General features: G+C 30.1%; 2 protein-coding genes across 5 annotated transcripts in view; one reads left to right on the plus strand and one right to left on the minus strand.

Moving 5' to 3' along the window:
* LOC113522457 (serine/threonine-protein kinase polo) overlaps nt 1–15,215 on the minus strand; it is a 31,749-nt gene that overhangs the window by 12,538 nt on the left and 3,996 nt on the right. For 2 of the 4 annotated variants that reach the window (XM_052897630.1, XM_052897631.1), the window contains exon 1: nt 2,007–2,408. The exons of the other annotated variants lie outside the window; for them this stretch is intronic. The gene's annotated coding sequence lies outside the window, so the exon portion shown is untranslated. Of the gene's footprint in view, nt 1–2,006; nt 2,409–15,215 lie in introns of those variants that run through there. 4 annotated transcript variants of the gene reach the window in all.
* LOC113523029 (pancreatic triacylglycerol lipase-like) lies at nt 850–15,203 on the plus strand. The gene is made up of 11 exons (XM_026908895.3): nt 850–1,099; nt 4,803–4,906; nt 6,607–6,768; nt 7,119–7,256; nt 8,337–8,440; nt 8,915–9,042; nt 9,737–9,877; nt 11,544–11,642; nt 11,971–12,082; nt 12,786–12,925; nt 14,347–15,203. Exons 1-11 carry the CDS (start codon nt 1,009–1,011, stop codon nt 14,535–14,537), a joined length of 1,410 nt encoding a protein of 469 aa, XP_026764696.2. The 5' UTR covers nt 850–1,008; the 3' UTR covers nt 14,538–15,203.

The following is a 15,215-nucleotide window of genomic DNA, read 5'->3' on the forward strand; positions in this document are numbered from 1 at the left end:
GTTGCTGTGATGGACAGGGCTTCATAACAATCGCTTTCAGGAATGATGACTCTGAGCAACCTACTGTCATGGTCGAACAAAATTAATTAGCTGCGAATATTGTTATAAGATTAAGCGTGTAGTAAGGCGGGTAAGATAGATAGATAGATGATTTATTTGCATTACTTACAGCACACAAACAACAACAGACATAAATGCACAGTGAAAAAAGATAAAAAAGATACATGTACAAAAAAAATAGGGTAGTAATTTTTTTTTTATTTCGCTTTAGTCAGAATTAATATAGAACTAATACGGAAATAAATCCTACCGTTTGTTAAAACAATTACTGGTTTACAATTGGTGAAGATATTGCATAACATATAAACATAAAAACACAGGCAAATTGAATATCTCTTTCAAACCGACTCCAAAAAGAAGGTGCTGGATTTGGTTATTTTTTTATGTTTATTATCTCATAACTCCGTTAGACCTAACATCAATTTGAAAAATACTTTTTTTATCTGAAAGGATATACGAGTACCTACTTACAAATTGGTTCCGTAGAAATTTTATCAAAATCGGTTCGGTGGTTTAATTTTTAGACCAAAATTACTGGTTTTGTCACAATTAAATTTTTTTTTTTCTGGGATATTAAATATTTGAGATACTACTCATGTGGTTATATATACATACTACTAATCATGTGGTTGCAGCTCGCAACATTGGCATTAGCGGATTTAAACACGCCTCCTAAATACGCTTATAAACATTGATGCGCTCAATTCCACTCCGCTATACGCTAATCACCCGCGTGCAGCTTAATTAATAAAAAAATCGGTCAAGTGCGAGCGGGATTCGCAGGCCGTAACCGCAATACATAGATTTAATGCGAATTATTTATTCCACAAATCAATCAGTATAAACGTGTTCTTTAGTAAGCACGCTATTATTTTGAATAGTGTTCATTAATTAATCGACTAATTTAATTATTAAATGTAATTTCTACTAAGTACCTAATAGTTCAAGATGGGAATGAATTTTATTTATGTGATATTAATTGTGATTTATTTAATTTGTTGCGGAAGTGCCGAGCGATTATGGGTCACTGTCGACGAATGTAAGATTATTTATTGTTGCTACTGTAATTACATTTATTATATAATCAAATATTAATATAGGTAATTAAATAAATTAGTATACAATAATAAATATTTAATGTTTAAGTAGAATATATATCAAAATTTATAAATAATTCAACACCAGCATATTGTCCTAGGTATTGAGAATAACTAATTTCTCACATTCAAACAAATATTTCGTGTTTAGATATTACTATTAACTATTGTTATTTTTAATTAAACATATTTTACAAATATTAAATATACAATTACCATATTTTTATTTAGATTTGTAAATTTTTTATATGAATTACGTCAGTATATATAACAATGAATAATTTTCTTCAACGAAGACCGAATATAAAAGAAATTGAGTCTTAAAACAAACCGACCCGCGTTGATACTTTAGCATGAAAAGTTAGTAATTTATTAGATTTTGTTCTATAAGAAATTTAGTCATGAGAAAGTTATGTCAAGGATCAGGATTATTTGACATCGGTTTGGAATTGGTAAAGAATTTAACGTGTTCCAAATTTAAAATTGAATTGTACTTTTGCTTTTTAACGTCAGCCTCTGTATTGTTCTTGTAGAAAGTTGTTTGTCAATGGAGGTCGGGTTGTTTATTCGGGTATTTCACGTGTTTTTGTGCAAAAAAATGTGAAATTTTCAACAAAGTTCTTTAGACTGTTAATAAAACTTTTATATTCCTTATTAAATTAAATTTAAACTTAATATAAATCATATAAATGAATCTTTTATTATAAACGTTATACTTACATCTATATGTTTTGAAAAATTATTAAATGTGGCAGAAGTGGAGGACTTTAAATTGAATTCAATTATGAATGAGTTATAGATCAAGCATAATATCTGCGGTCCGGAATAAATTTATTAATATAAACCTACCTGCTCAGATATAGATGACTGTCTTCTCAGTTTTGCAATTTAAAACGGTCACGTCACGCGATCTTCAATGTGACATATTTTCTTTCATACTTAACTGATTTTTAATTTGCTTTTAATTAAATCTAACTAGATCAAGCATTTGGTAAGATCACCCCAAATTTGTAATTCATATATTGAACACATTTCGATTATTAAATAATGTGACGTCTTTTATAACAGGACATGCTAAAGGTACTTAAATATCATAATGGGGACAAGAGGTGGTAATTTAAACGCTAATTAGGTACAGAAACGACTTCATCACGACATTGTTTCGTTTTATTATCGCGAACTAAACGCGTGTCTAGCTGTAGCGTGAAGTAGCCGACCCACTCCGCGGCTGCCAGTTTATTGAATACGATAATCATTACTATTCCTCGCTTTGGTTAGGTCACGATCATATGGATATGAATAGGGTTGAACTCCTCAAAAATAAATAAATATAATGTATTTTTTTTTAAGAATAGATGAAATTAGGTTGAAATTAACACAATAGATTGAAAAAAAAATTAAAGTCAGGAGCAGTGATATCACGTAACATACAGTTTTTATATGACTTGGCTTGTCGGCACAAATTATGAACGTTGAAAGGTACCATGGACAACATAGAATAACGACCACAACAAATAAAACAGTAATTGCGTTGGACATGCTGCTATTTTTGTGAACTCTGAGAACTAAGATGTTATTCTTATACATCAAGCAATTTCATTAACTACAAAGTCTTTTATTAGTAAAGACAAAAAAGAAATAAACACATATATTTATTCTTTTTGAAGTAAAGCAAAAATATTTACACGTTGGTTTCAGAGTTGTTTAAAAATAATACGTTTATATTCTCTAACAATCAGTGTTGAAAAAAGCTCCCAATACAGAAATAAACTCATTGCTTTTATATGACATCTGGCCGTTTAATCGCACCCAGGAGATCATGTGAACTGATACTCAAATTACTGGACATTGCAGTGGGCATTTTATACATAATAGAGATTTTTTTTATAATAGTTTATTTATTTAGCTATTATAAAAAAATACTATATATATTCCAATAAATAAATAAATAAATAAATAAATAAATAAATAAATAAATAAATAAATAAATAAATAAATAAATAAATAAATAAATAAATAAATAAATAAATAAATAAATAAATAAATAAATAAATAAATAAATAAATAAATAAATAAATAAATAAATAAATAAATAAATAAATAAATAAATAAATAAATAAATAAATAAAATAAATAAATAAATAAATAAATAAATAAATAAATAAATAAATAAATAAATAAATAAATAAATAAATAAATAAATAAATAAATAAATAAATAAATAAATAAATAAAAATAAATAAATAAATAAATAAATAAATAAATAAATAAATAAATAAATAAATAAATAAATAAATAAATAAATAAATAAATAAATAAATAAATAAATAAATAAATAAATAAATAAATAAATAAATAAATAAATAAATAAATAAATAAATAAATAAATAAATAAATAAATAAATAAATAAATAAATAAATAAATAAATAAATAAATAAATAAATAAATAAATAAATAAATAAATAAATAAATAAATAAATAAATAAATAAATAAATAAATAAATAAATAAATAAATAAATAAATAAATAAATAAATAAATAAATAAATAAATAAATAAATAAATAAATAAATAAATAAATAAATAAATAAATAAATAAATAAACTATTATAAAAGACTAAAAACACATGTAGAATTATAGGTAATTAAAGGTATTGACAGAATAATAATAATAAATTCCCTTTATTATCATCTGCAAATATGTATATCTTAATGATATAGGATATTTGTATTTTTACATAAAAACCATTAAATGTCACAAAACATTTATTGTCTTTGTACACTTTTTTGTACAATCTGCTTTTTTTAACGGATGGTAATGGTATAGTAACCCCACCTGCGCTACCGGTATACACTGGAGGGGCACAAGTGAGGGATGATACGTTAAAATGAATTCAACATGATGGTTTCCAGAGGGGACCACGTGGAGGTCGATCTATTAGGGTATGTTGTTAGCAATGGGACTGGTAATCCGCATTACTAACAACCCTTTCCCCCTCTACATTTTGGTTCAACATGTAAAAATTAGAAAAATTAGGAATGCTCATTGCATGCACCATGTTTTTACGAAATTCATAACCCTAGTGACAATATTGACGAGGTCAGGAATTGTTGAATAGTTGCCATAGTAACTCTACCATTTTTACGAGGTATAAACCAATATTTATACAGAGAAATATAGTAGGTCAGATTTAAATAAGAAGGTATTGGGATCTACTCTGATATGCGGTATCTCTATGCTTGTATTTGTAATATTTTTGGTAGTAAATAAACTCAAAAATCCCTCAAACGATTTTAAAAATACTTTCATTTTAAGAAAGCTAGCTATATTATTAGCGAGTAACAAAGACTATATTTTATTTTTTTTCAAATTAACGAATTCTATAAATATACAAAAATGGAATCGAAAATATCAAAAAATGGCCTATTAAAGCTAATATGAAATACAAATTTATTTTTCTATCTATTTATCCAAGCAAATTCGTAGAGGAGCGCTAATTTAAAATGAAAAATTTCATCAAGCTCTAACTTTAAAATATATCTCTTAAACGTATTTCAAATGTTTAATGTAAACTATATTATGTTTATTTTTATGGAGTATCCAAAGGAAATAATTTATACATAATCAATTTCTTTTTCACACAGTGGAGAATCATATTCGTATCGAGGATTTACGCGAATTTCTGAATATGTACAATAAATCCGCTACCACCACCCCAAGAAGTGATGAAGATTATGCCGCAGTTGAGGTAAATAAACTTTTATATCTTACTATTTATTTTACTATAATACCATTAGATACTATAGGGGTTTGTTCCAAATATTTATATTAGCTCGATATGTGACGGTATATCAAATTCTAGCAAAAGCAAGAGTTGGTGTACATTCTTTAAATAAGATAAATCTATGGTATAGTTTAATATAATTCACGGTTGAGTCGGTTTGCTAGTTTCTTTTTCATAAATATGTTATAATATTGCTAGGGACAAGTGGAATTGGCCAAAGTAACAACATAAAAGACAAAAATGGTATAAGACCAATAAAGTAAATTAATCATGAAAATGAATCAGGAGTCATACTGATATAATAAAACGAAAGAATTTGTTTGTTTCTTTAAATACGCTAATCTTTGGAATTATGTACTAGCTCACTTCTTGTAGTAGATAATAAGGCTATTCAATATTACAATACGGCTTCAGGTGAAGTTTAAGAAGAAGAATAAATATATTTTTTATTCAGGTAAACTTAATTATAAGCTATTTCCATCGACTTCAAAAAGAGGAAGGTTCTCAGTTTGATAGCATATTTTTTATGTTTATTACTTCATAACTCTGTAAGTTGTAAGACCATTCGGAAAATATTTTTTTTATTTGAAAGACTATACTTACAGATTGGAAATTTTATCAAAATCAGTAATTTAGTTATTAAATTAAAATAACTAGTTTGGTTATAACTAAAGACGGTTTTTTTTAACACAATCTAAAATTTTTGAATAGTGTAATAAATTATTTTTAATTTGTTCTGTAGACATTAACTTATAACTACGCTGGCTAGAAAGCTTGTCATAGGTTTTTACTGCTCTTGCAGTGGCATTTTGCTTTATTCCCCTAATCGTTTCTTACGACATTTTGCGGAAGAAAAATTAATGACACATTGTAATATTCGAGAATTGTTAGTCACATATTCAGGTTTATAATATTTCAGTATAAATTAAAATAAATGTAAATTTTCCATAAATGCAGTTGTAAGAATTATAAGAAAAATGTTATGTACTTTCAGGCAAATTGTTTTTATTTAATAGCCTTTATAAATACTAAATAAAATTGAAACTAAAGGAAGTATTTTAGTATTGCAACTGAGCACTTTACCGAAAGAAACAAGAGTTGCGAAGTAACAAGAAACTTGAGTCTCTCATGATAAATGGATAGTTGGACATGCCGAGTTATTATGGGATAGTTCATAACTTATTGTCGTTTTCGATCCTTGTTCCTTTAGGACATACTGTTAGAAATAGGTTTATTTTCATACAGCTATAAACTACTGGCCGGTTGTAATTTAAAAAGATATGTTTTTAAATTTAGTTGACACACTGTTAGAAACAATCGTTGCATTTCTGTATTTGCTCTTCTATTAAATTTTATCGTACTTTTATATTGTGTTTATCCTATTCCCTTCGACTACGGAAATATAAGCTGATATCTCAAGCTAAATACTAACACATACTCTATATTCTGTTTCACTAATAGAACACTCACTTAAATTTTGAATCTAATTAAATAACCTCAGCATAAGAAAATTTGCTGATTTCAATAGTAATGAATTGAATGTTTCGAATTGTTACTAATTTTATTTAGAGAGTGTTTCTGTGACAAGTTAAAAGAGAAAATCTAAACTGACTATAATTGTTTTGATTTCACCTTTGTACTAACTTTAAAATGGTATTTAACAGGAAACTACAACAGCTCTACCTGTCCCCAATAATGTGGACTGTTTCGGTCTGGGATCCATAAGTCGACAGGTGCAAGCAATCTTCAATATGAAGCCTGATACATCGGACATAGTCAATACTCATTTCTATTTTTCTTCCCGAAATACACCGTTTAGGGTACAGGTAAGGAAAGGCAATAAATATTATCAGCGTTATTACTTCAGGTTTTATTAAAAATTTATTTCAATGATAAAATTCTCCAGGAAACCATATATTAATTATAAATTATCAACACTTTATTATAATAAAGTTGTAACTAGTCGATGTCTGTACATAAAAGATATTTAAGAAACATTTAAAAAGGGGTCTTAGGGTGAGTCGCAAAAGTTTGTTTCGACATCGCACAAAAATTACTGTAACAAAATGAACGTGGTTTTTACAGTTATCTTTCTGGTTTTATTTAAAATGTGGTGTAAGTTTTATTTTATCGACCTTTTTACACACAGAAACATATTTTTTTTCTATTATTACAGGTATATCCTGGTGAGCAATTTGGATTAGAATGGGTGGATTTCAGACCAAGTAGGCGAACTGTGATGATCTATCATGGATTCATGAGTCACAGCAATGCATCTTGGGTTTTGGATATGACTAGTGCTTTTCTAAAAAGGGTATAAAAGTCTTAAATTATTAACCACTTTGTCCTTTCAATTTTGTTAGCTATACTTTATATTAAAACTGTAAAGGCTGTAAGTTGACTAAGTTTATAATTAGTATATTTTTATAGGCTGTTATGTAAATGTTATAGGTCAATCTGTCACATGTCTGAGGTTGGTTAACATTTTTTTATGTAACTTAGAATGGCAAACAAGCTGACGGCCTAGTTGATTAAAAGTGGTAACTGTCGCCTATAGACATGACATTAGCATAACATTGGCAGTACCATGGATATTACAGAGTATACTGTTTTGTCCATGCGTTGCTATTCCTGAGGACTCGGATGTTATTCCTCTATATCCTGTAAATTCACTGCCATATCCCATCCTTCATACTGACACACAGCCACGCAAACAAAACTGCTTCACGGTAGAAACACGAATGGGACAGAGGTGTACAAGCTTTGTTGATTAATTATTGATTAATATTAATTTTGAGGTCTATTCTGAAGCATAATTCTGTATCTCTATCTCTGAAATTAAATTTCGATTGATATTAAGTCGAAATAACTATTTCGAGGGCTAATATAAACTGCATTTTTAGTAAAATTGCATTAGAGATGTATAACATTTAATTTTCAATATAGCAGTCATGGTAAATAATAATAACAAAAATTTTAGAAATTAGGGATTGAAACCACATAATCGATCCCACTAAGTCACGTATAACCAGTAATATGAGTAGGTATAATATAATTTAATAATATGAATTGTATTGTTTTGTATCAGCTGTTAATTGTCCACTGCTGAACATAGCCTCTCCCATTAGAGGGGTTTTGCCAGTAGTTGCCACTCTTGGCAGGCGGGTTGGTAACCTTAATTAGGTTTTAGTGATGTCTTAAAAGGCACGCTGCTGTCCATCCCTCCACCATAAGCTCCCTTAGTCGCCTCTTATGACACGCACGGGAAAGGAAGGGGTGACCTGTTCTATGCTGGGACTTAAACGGTTAATAATGTTATAATTTTGTTATGGTTTTACGATAATTTTTTCAATATGAACAAACAGTAATAATACCTATATAAAACAATTTCCAGGAGGACGTCAATGTAATTGCCGTGGATTGGAGTAAGGGAGGCGATACGTGGAAATATTGGAGAGCTGTGGCAAACACGAGGCGCGTCGGATCTGACGTCACTAGGTAGATACTGTTTTGTATTCTTTTTAAATTGAAATCTTTATTATTCTTTTAAGTTTATCTTAGTAAAGTTAAACATTTTTCTCGAAAAAGCTAAGCTTGAAAATGATAATAAATTTCGAACCCTTCATACTATTACAGCGCGTTCGTCTTCAAAGTTGGTATGGGTGGATTAAAATTTATTGTCATTTTTCGAACAATTTTTCTTTGGTATAAATAATGGGTTACTTTAGTATAATATTATACTTGATGTAGGCGTAATTTATGATAATAATCGGTATACGCTGGCGGGTATCAGTGAGAGATGATAGGTGAGGTTGAAGTCAGTTTAGTCGACTCATCGTAACGTATTCATCAAGAATTAACCATGATGGTTTCCAGGGGATACCGCGTGGAGTTCGATCTGTTAGATTAAATTATTAAAAGTCCCTTCCACCCATATGCAGGGATATAAACAGTTTATTTTGTTATCAATAGGTTTATGCGTCAGCTGATAGGTGCGACAGGAGCTAGGATAAAAGACTTCCATTTTGTTGGGCATAGTTTGGGTGCTCATATCGCGTCTTATGTTTCGTATCACATAGGCGGTGTTTATAGAATCACGGGTAAGTTTAACTAAGCAGTTTAATTCAATATAAAGATAGCAAATATTCATAATATATAGTGCATGGTGATCTTGAAGGTTGGGATATAGAGGTGGAATTACAAAGTATGAATATATGGCATAACACCATAGTCTTTAGGAATGGTAATGTATGAAGGGGTGCCCTTCATGGGCATTACTGTGATGTCTATAGTACTACTCATGTGTATAGACACTTACAATCAGTTGGGTCATCAGCTTGTTTGCTATTCTAAGTAAAAATCATAAAAAATTTCTGAAAGAAATATTAAAATACTTTTCTTTTGTTTGCAAACTGTTATAAGTATTTGACATTTTTTTCATGCGAATGTTATAGTATATTTATCATTCGTTTACTTAATACAAACCTCACTAAATAAGGTACAAACGAATCTATCTACAGTATCGTTTCGGCCAGTGTTCGCAGGAGAAAGAATAAGACAGTGCACGTCGCCATCTCGTTCTATTCTTAGGACTCGCGATAACGATTCTATCAATAGAGTCGTTTGTACTTTGTCTATCGGAGGTCTGCCAAATTTAGAACTGGACAGTACTATGTGATATGTCAAGAGCTATTATTTGTGTATTTTTTTTCAAATTCCGTAAATTTAATGATTAAAAGATGAATGCTATGATATGATGTATATTTTAAAAGTATTTTTTTTTATGTTCTGAAGGTTTAGACCCGGCTCAACCTTGTTTCCTCACGAATGATCACACAGAACGATTAGACAGTACTGATGCAGATTTTGTGGATGTTATCCACACTAATGGCAGATTACTAAAGAAGATTGGATTTGGGCTGCCAGATCCTACAGGTTAATGCTAAGCATTTTATAATCTCCTAGACGTTTGGAGTGCCTCTGGAGTGGGCACATGTGATGTTTATGTTAACATTATTTTGTATAACCCTTAAATTATATAGATAATGTCTCCATTCAAATGCAAGAAAAGCAGGTAAACTTTTTCATACAATTTTGCGTGATAAATAGTAAAGCATTTTATAATCTACTAGACGTTTGGAGTGCCTCTGGAGTAAGCACATGTGATGTTTATGTTAACATTATTTTGTATAACCCTTTGATTATATAGATTCAAATGCAAGAAAAGCAGGTAAACTTTTTCATACAATTTTGTGTGATAAATAGTTATCTAGTTATGATATAGTTATATAGTTATGATTGATTCCTATATAACCTCTATATTTATTTTGTTTTATAATTTTTGCATCTTTTTAATGCGTAAAAACTCATTTTAAATTACATTATGTGTGTAAGAGTTAGCGAATTTGATAATTAGCTGACAAAAAGTTGACCCGTTTTTGAGGCTCGATGTTCTGTCTATATAATCTAAGGTATAACCATACTATTCATAGCCTTTAAAATAATGTTACTATTTCAAAGGCCATTAGTAAAACTTCTATCAAATTCAGTAGCTTGCCTACCTAATATCCGGGATCTATTAAACTTAGCAACCTCCCTACCTAATATCCGGGTAGTTTGTTACTTAGACAATATAAATTTCATTTATAGAATGTAAAATTAATATTATATTGGTGAAACTTAAACATTCAATTCGAGCTTTCCTTATTAACATGGCCAGTCCGGCTTCACAGCTGTTAGTATGGGAGTTAATTTTGTTTTTAATTGCTTAATTTTTTTTTTTAATTCATAATAATGTAATGGTAACCCACCCTGCGCTAATGGTATACACTGGCGGGAATATTGTACCAGTGAGGGATGATAGGAGAGAATGAAAAGGTAGGCCAGTTAGCCCATCGTGATGAATAAACCTACAATTCATCATGATGGTTTTTATCAGAGGGAACCACGTGGAGGTGGACCTGAAAGGGTATATTGCTAGCAATGCGATTAGTAGTCCGTATTCCTTCTCCCCGATCAAAAAAAATTGTATATTGTTATTATGTGGATGCAAATGTTGTGCGTAAAGAGGTGATCTCTCATATTCAGGTGGTATTTGGGGTACCAAAAATGATCCTAATACATATCACCTTCTTGCTGCTGTGAAACATAAGCACCCGAAGCACTATTAAAATAAACTACGCGTGCAAGACTTAAATAGCTACTAGAGATCTATGATGTATCGAATCGCAGCTTATGTCATCTAAGACGCTTAAGCTTAATACTCATTACTCAATCGCGAACCAAATAATATTGGAAAAAATGGCGTAGTAAAGTATGTAAGTCAGGTATCTCAGTATAAGATTTTATTTCGAATTTTTCCTTTCTTGTGCTTGTGCGTTGTGCTTTGTTACCTTAGTTGCCTTTTATGACGTAGTTAGGAGGAAAAGAAGTTGTACGACGTTTATTATTCTATCACCACAAGGAAAATATCTACGATAAGGAGGTGTCAGTGCTGCCTTATTATTAGTCATATGTAATCGTGATTTATATGATTTATGTTAATCTAGCAATCGTCGAGATGATATACCTAAGTTTTTTTTTAATAGTTTCATCTATATAGGTCATGCTGACTTTTACCCTAACGGCGGCATGAAACAGCCAGGATGTTCCAATGAAACCAATTCATTGTGGTCTCGCCTTACGCCTTCATTCTTTTCAAGTAAGTTTCTATTGGTTATACCCACTTTGTAGAGAAATAATTCAAAATTGTTTTCGAATGATTACTTAATAAACTATTCATATAGCGAATTGAGACGTTAAATAGTATACATATATATAATTAAATTACAAAGTGAGGTACCTAATTATAGAATTTTTAATGGTATATTTATGTAAAATTTATTTTGTGATTAATATTTCAGCTCGTTTTAACAGCATAAATAATCATTCAAAAATGTAGAAAATTTGTAATTTTTGTAAATTAACTGGTAATGTTACGTTGTTTAACAGAATAAATGAATATAATCAAATTAAATATTTTTATTCAGGATTGAAACAAGCTATTTGTAGCCACGGACGGGCATATTTACTGTTCACGGAATCATTGATTAACAATAACTGTACGTTCAGAGCACATCGGTGGAACTTGACTTATGAAGGGTAGGTACATAACTTATCATCATCACGATTATCATATCAGCCGTTAACTGCCCACTGTTGAACATAGGTCTTTCCCGTAATGGGGGCTTTGCCAATAGTTGCCACACTTAGCGGGCGGGTTGGCAACCGCAGTTAGGTTTCTGGTGATGTTTTAAGAGGGACGTTGTTATGCCCATCCTCCGATCATTAAGCTCCCTTAGTCGCCTTTTACGACACTCAAGGGAAAGAAAGGGATGGTCCATTCTATGCCGGGACCACACGGCAACGTAACATAACTTATTATTAACTTTTTTAAATATTAAGAATTTTTATTGACCTTTTATTTTTTAGCACTTATTACTTTTTGAGATAATTATTTTATAAGGTATTCACTTACGGTTTTATAGTAAATTTTTAAATTTAACTTTGAACAATAAATTAGCGTAATAAATAAATAAAAAATATTTATTTATTTTACATTTTATTGCACCAAGCAAAAAAATAAATAAATACAGTAAATAGTGACTTTATACCTATACAATCTCTTCCGGATAACCTTTGGGTAGAGAATATTGAGAAAAATAATATTACAAGGTAGCTAATTCTGAATCGGTTTTGATCATTCTTTTTGCAATCGACAGGGATTACTTCCGAGTTTTCTTTTAATTTTACTACAATTAAGTTTTTCATAAGACTAAATCATAAAGGAGTCTATTTGAAACAGAGTAAACGCGAGTCTGAAAGCTCTATGTGATAGAGAGGGCTCATGTGTCGAGATGGGTATAAACGCCGTTGGAGGAGCCGGCCTGCCGAGAGCACAGGGACCCTACTTCGTGCTCACCACTGAAAAAGCACCCTATTGCCGTAAGTCTAATATATCCCACACACCATACGCACGCACACACATACACACTCGCACACATATACACACACGCGTACGCTGTACACATGCATACATGCACGTGTACGTGTAGCGTGTGTGCGTGCGCGTTTGTGTGCGCATTTCTGATGCCTTTTGTGGTGTGTGTAACATAGTGTCTCATTTTTTATTTCTATAATATATAATAAGTCCTGTGTCAGTTATTACCAATACACTAAGTAATACTTAGTGTGTTAGTAATTAATGCCACTTCTTTTATTCTAACTATATATTATAAATGTTGTTTATTTTACAACATAACCATAGATATAGAAGAGCATCTATGCTTACAGTGTGAGCGCAATCATTTTTCATTTTAAATTTGAATACATACTAACGAAGGAGAATAAATTCATGTTCTAACTTGGATTTTCACTTTTGTATTATGCAAATTAGACGAATCTCTCTAGAGATACCTACATCCATTGCGAAGATGATGTCTGTGATCTTATTAAAAAAAATAGTCCAAGTTATAGTTCTAGTCTGTATCTATTTAAAATATAAATTTATTTTTTCGATTTAAATTTGTATTTTGTATTTAGCCTGATAAAGATAGTTATTATTAGAATTAGGAGAGCATCTACTGGACTATTTATTTATTCTTTACTGCACCACTTTAAGAGTAACACAAAAAGTATATTATTATACTTATGAAGTACAAAAGGCATATTTTAATATTTCTAATAAAACCACAATAATTTCGAAAATTTGAAATTGCGAATATATGTTTTTATATTATTTAATGCTTTTTGAATTAAAAAAAGTAAAAGTTAAAATCTTCTATGTTATTTGCGACGAATTTACCGGGTCTTAACTACGATGGTTGCCAGAGGAACCACATGGAGATCAATCAATGATAGGATATATTAGTAGCTATTTATTTATTCTTTATTGGATAATAAAGTTTATACAAGTTATGAGCTTAATACCATCTGGCGTCTCTGCCAGCTAACCATTAGGTAAAAACAAAATATGTTTGAGGGTAGTGGTGGCTATCATACATTACACAAAAAATAAAAATTTACCTATTAATATAAATTAACACGGTAAGATATTTAATGTTCATCGTATAATGCTATATATGTCATGTCTATAGGCGACGGTTACCACTTTCCATCAGGTGGGCCGTCAGCTTGTTTGCCATTCTAAGGTGTTAAAAAAAATTTATGTTGTGATATATCTATTTAACTATTAAGTAAGTAATACATAGTTAGAGATGAATTTGTTGATTTACGAAATAATTGCTATGGGGCCATTAGCCTCTATTACTAACAATCACCCCCTCATTTAAAAGTGATGGTCACCGCTGCTTTCAAGCTTGTTTGCCCTTCTAAGTTGTAAAATAGAAACCTATTATGTTCCATAGCAACTGACTGGGAGGTTCGTCACTCCCCAGTGGATTTACTCCGAGATCTTCGACATGGGTTTAACATAGACCGATCGCGGCGAGTGCAGACGCCTGTTACACCCGCCTACGCCGACCCTGAGGGCGGTGATGCTGACGACGAAATTGTGACCACCACCAGCAAAAGTTGGTTCAAGAGATGGTTCGGTTGAAGACATAAAGGTATTATTGAACGGGGAGTTATTGCAATGTGTTATGATGAATTGAATAGTTCTTGAATAATCTTTGGTCATAATGAATTATATTTTTTTTTATATTGGATTTATTCAAGTATTTATTCTCTCTAGACGACGAAGTACTTATTATTAATTTTTGAAAGCGGTAAACAGTAGATGATTTCGTTACCGCCATCTGAGAAAGAATAAGACGTCATATGTTGCTGTCCCATTCTATTTCATGCATACGCCCAACAAAATTGTATCTAATCAATAAGTACATTTGCCTACTGTCTAGTGAGGATTCGATCAAGTGTGAAATTAAACTGGCAATTTAAAGAATAAATATGTGAGTAAATACGATAAAAAAGGTATAATTATAAAAATAAAAGATGAATTAAAAATATAGGTATTACAATTATCACATTTATTTTGTTATGCCGAGGGAGTTTACATTTTAATGGTTAATAGTTGAAGTTATAACAAAGCTCTGCTAAAGCTTTTTAGTGTTTAACTTTAACAATAAAAATTGAGTTTGAATAAGTACACTAAAATTACCAGTTAAGATTTTAAAAACATATAAATAATTTAAAAATGGTACATACTGTGATACAGATGTTTAATTTGAATATTTGTCTTAGATTTAATTGAATGTTGTACAGAATTAGAAATAAA

Source organism: Galleria mellonella, unplaced genomic scaffold (genome assembly GCF_026898425.1).
Source record: "Galleria mellonella isolate WM207_F2 unplaced genomic scaffold, CSIRO_AGI_GalMel_v1 utg38, whole genome shotgun sequence".
NCBI classification, from domain to species: domain Eukaryota; kingdom Metazoa; phylum Arthropoda; class Insecta; order Lepidoptera; family Pyralidae; genus Galleria; species Galleria mellonella.

Excerpts from the sequence above, each read along its gene's own strand:
- LOC113523029 (XM_026908895.3), top strand. The coding sequence starts at position 1,009 with ATGGGAATGAATTTTATTTATGTGATATTAATTGTGATTTATTTAATT. Across the intron at positions 1,100-4,802 it reads ATGGGTCACTGTCGACGAAT|TGGAGAATCATATTCGTATC; the intron begins GTAAGATTATTT and ends TTTTTCACACAG. Across the intron at positions 12,926-14,346 it reads TGAAAAAGCACCCTATTGCC|CAACTGACTGGGAGGTTCGT; the intron begins GTAAGTCTAATA and ends TATGTTCCATAG.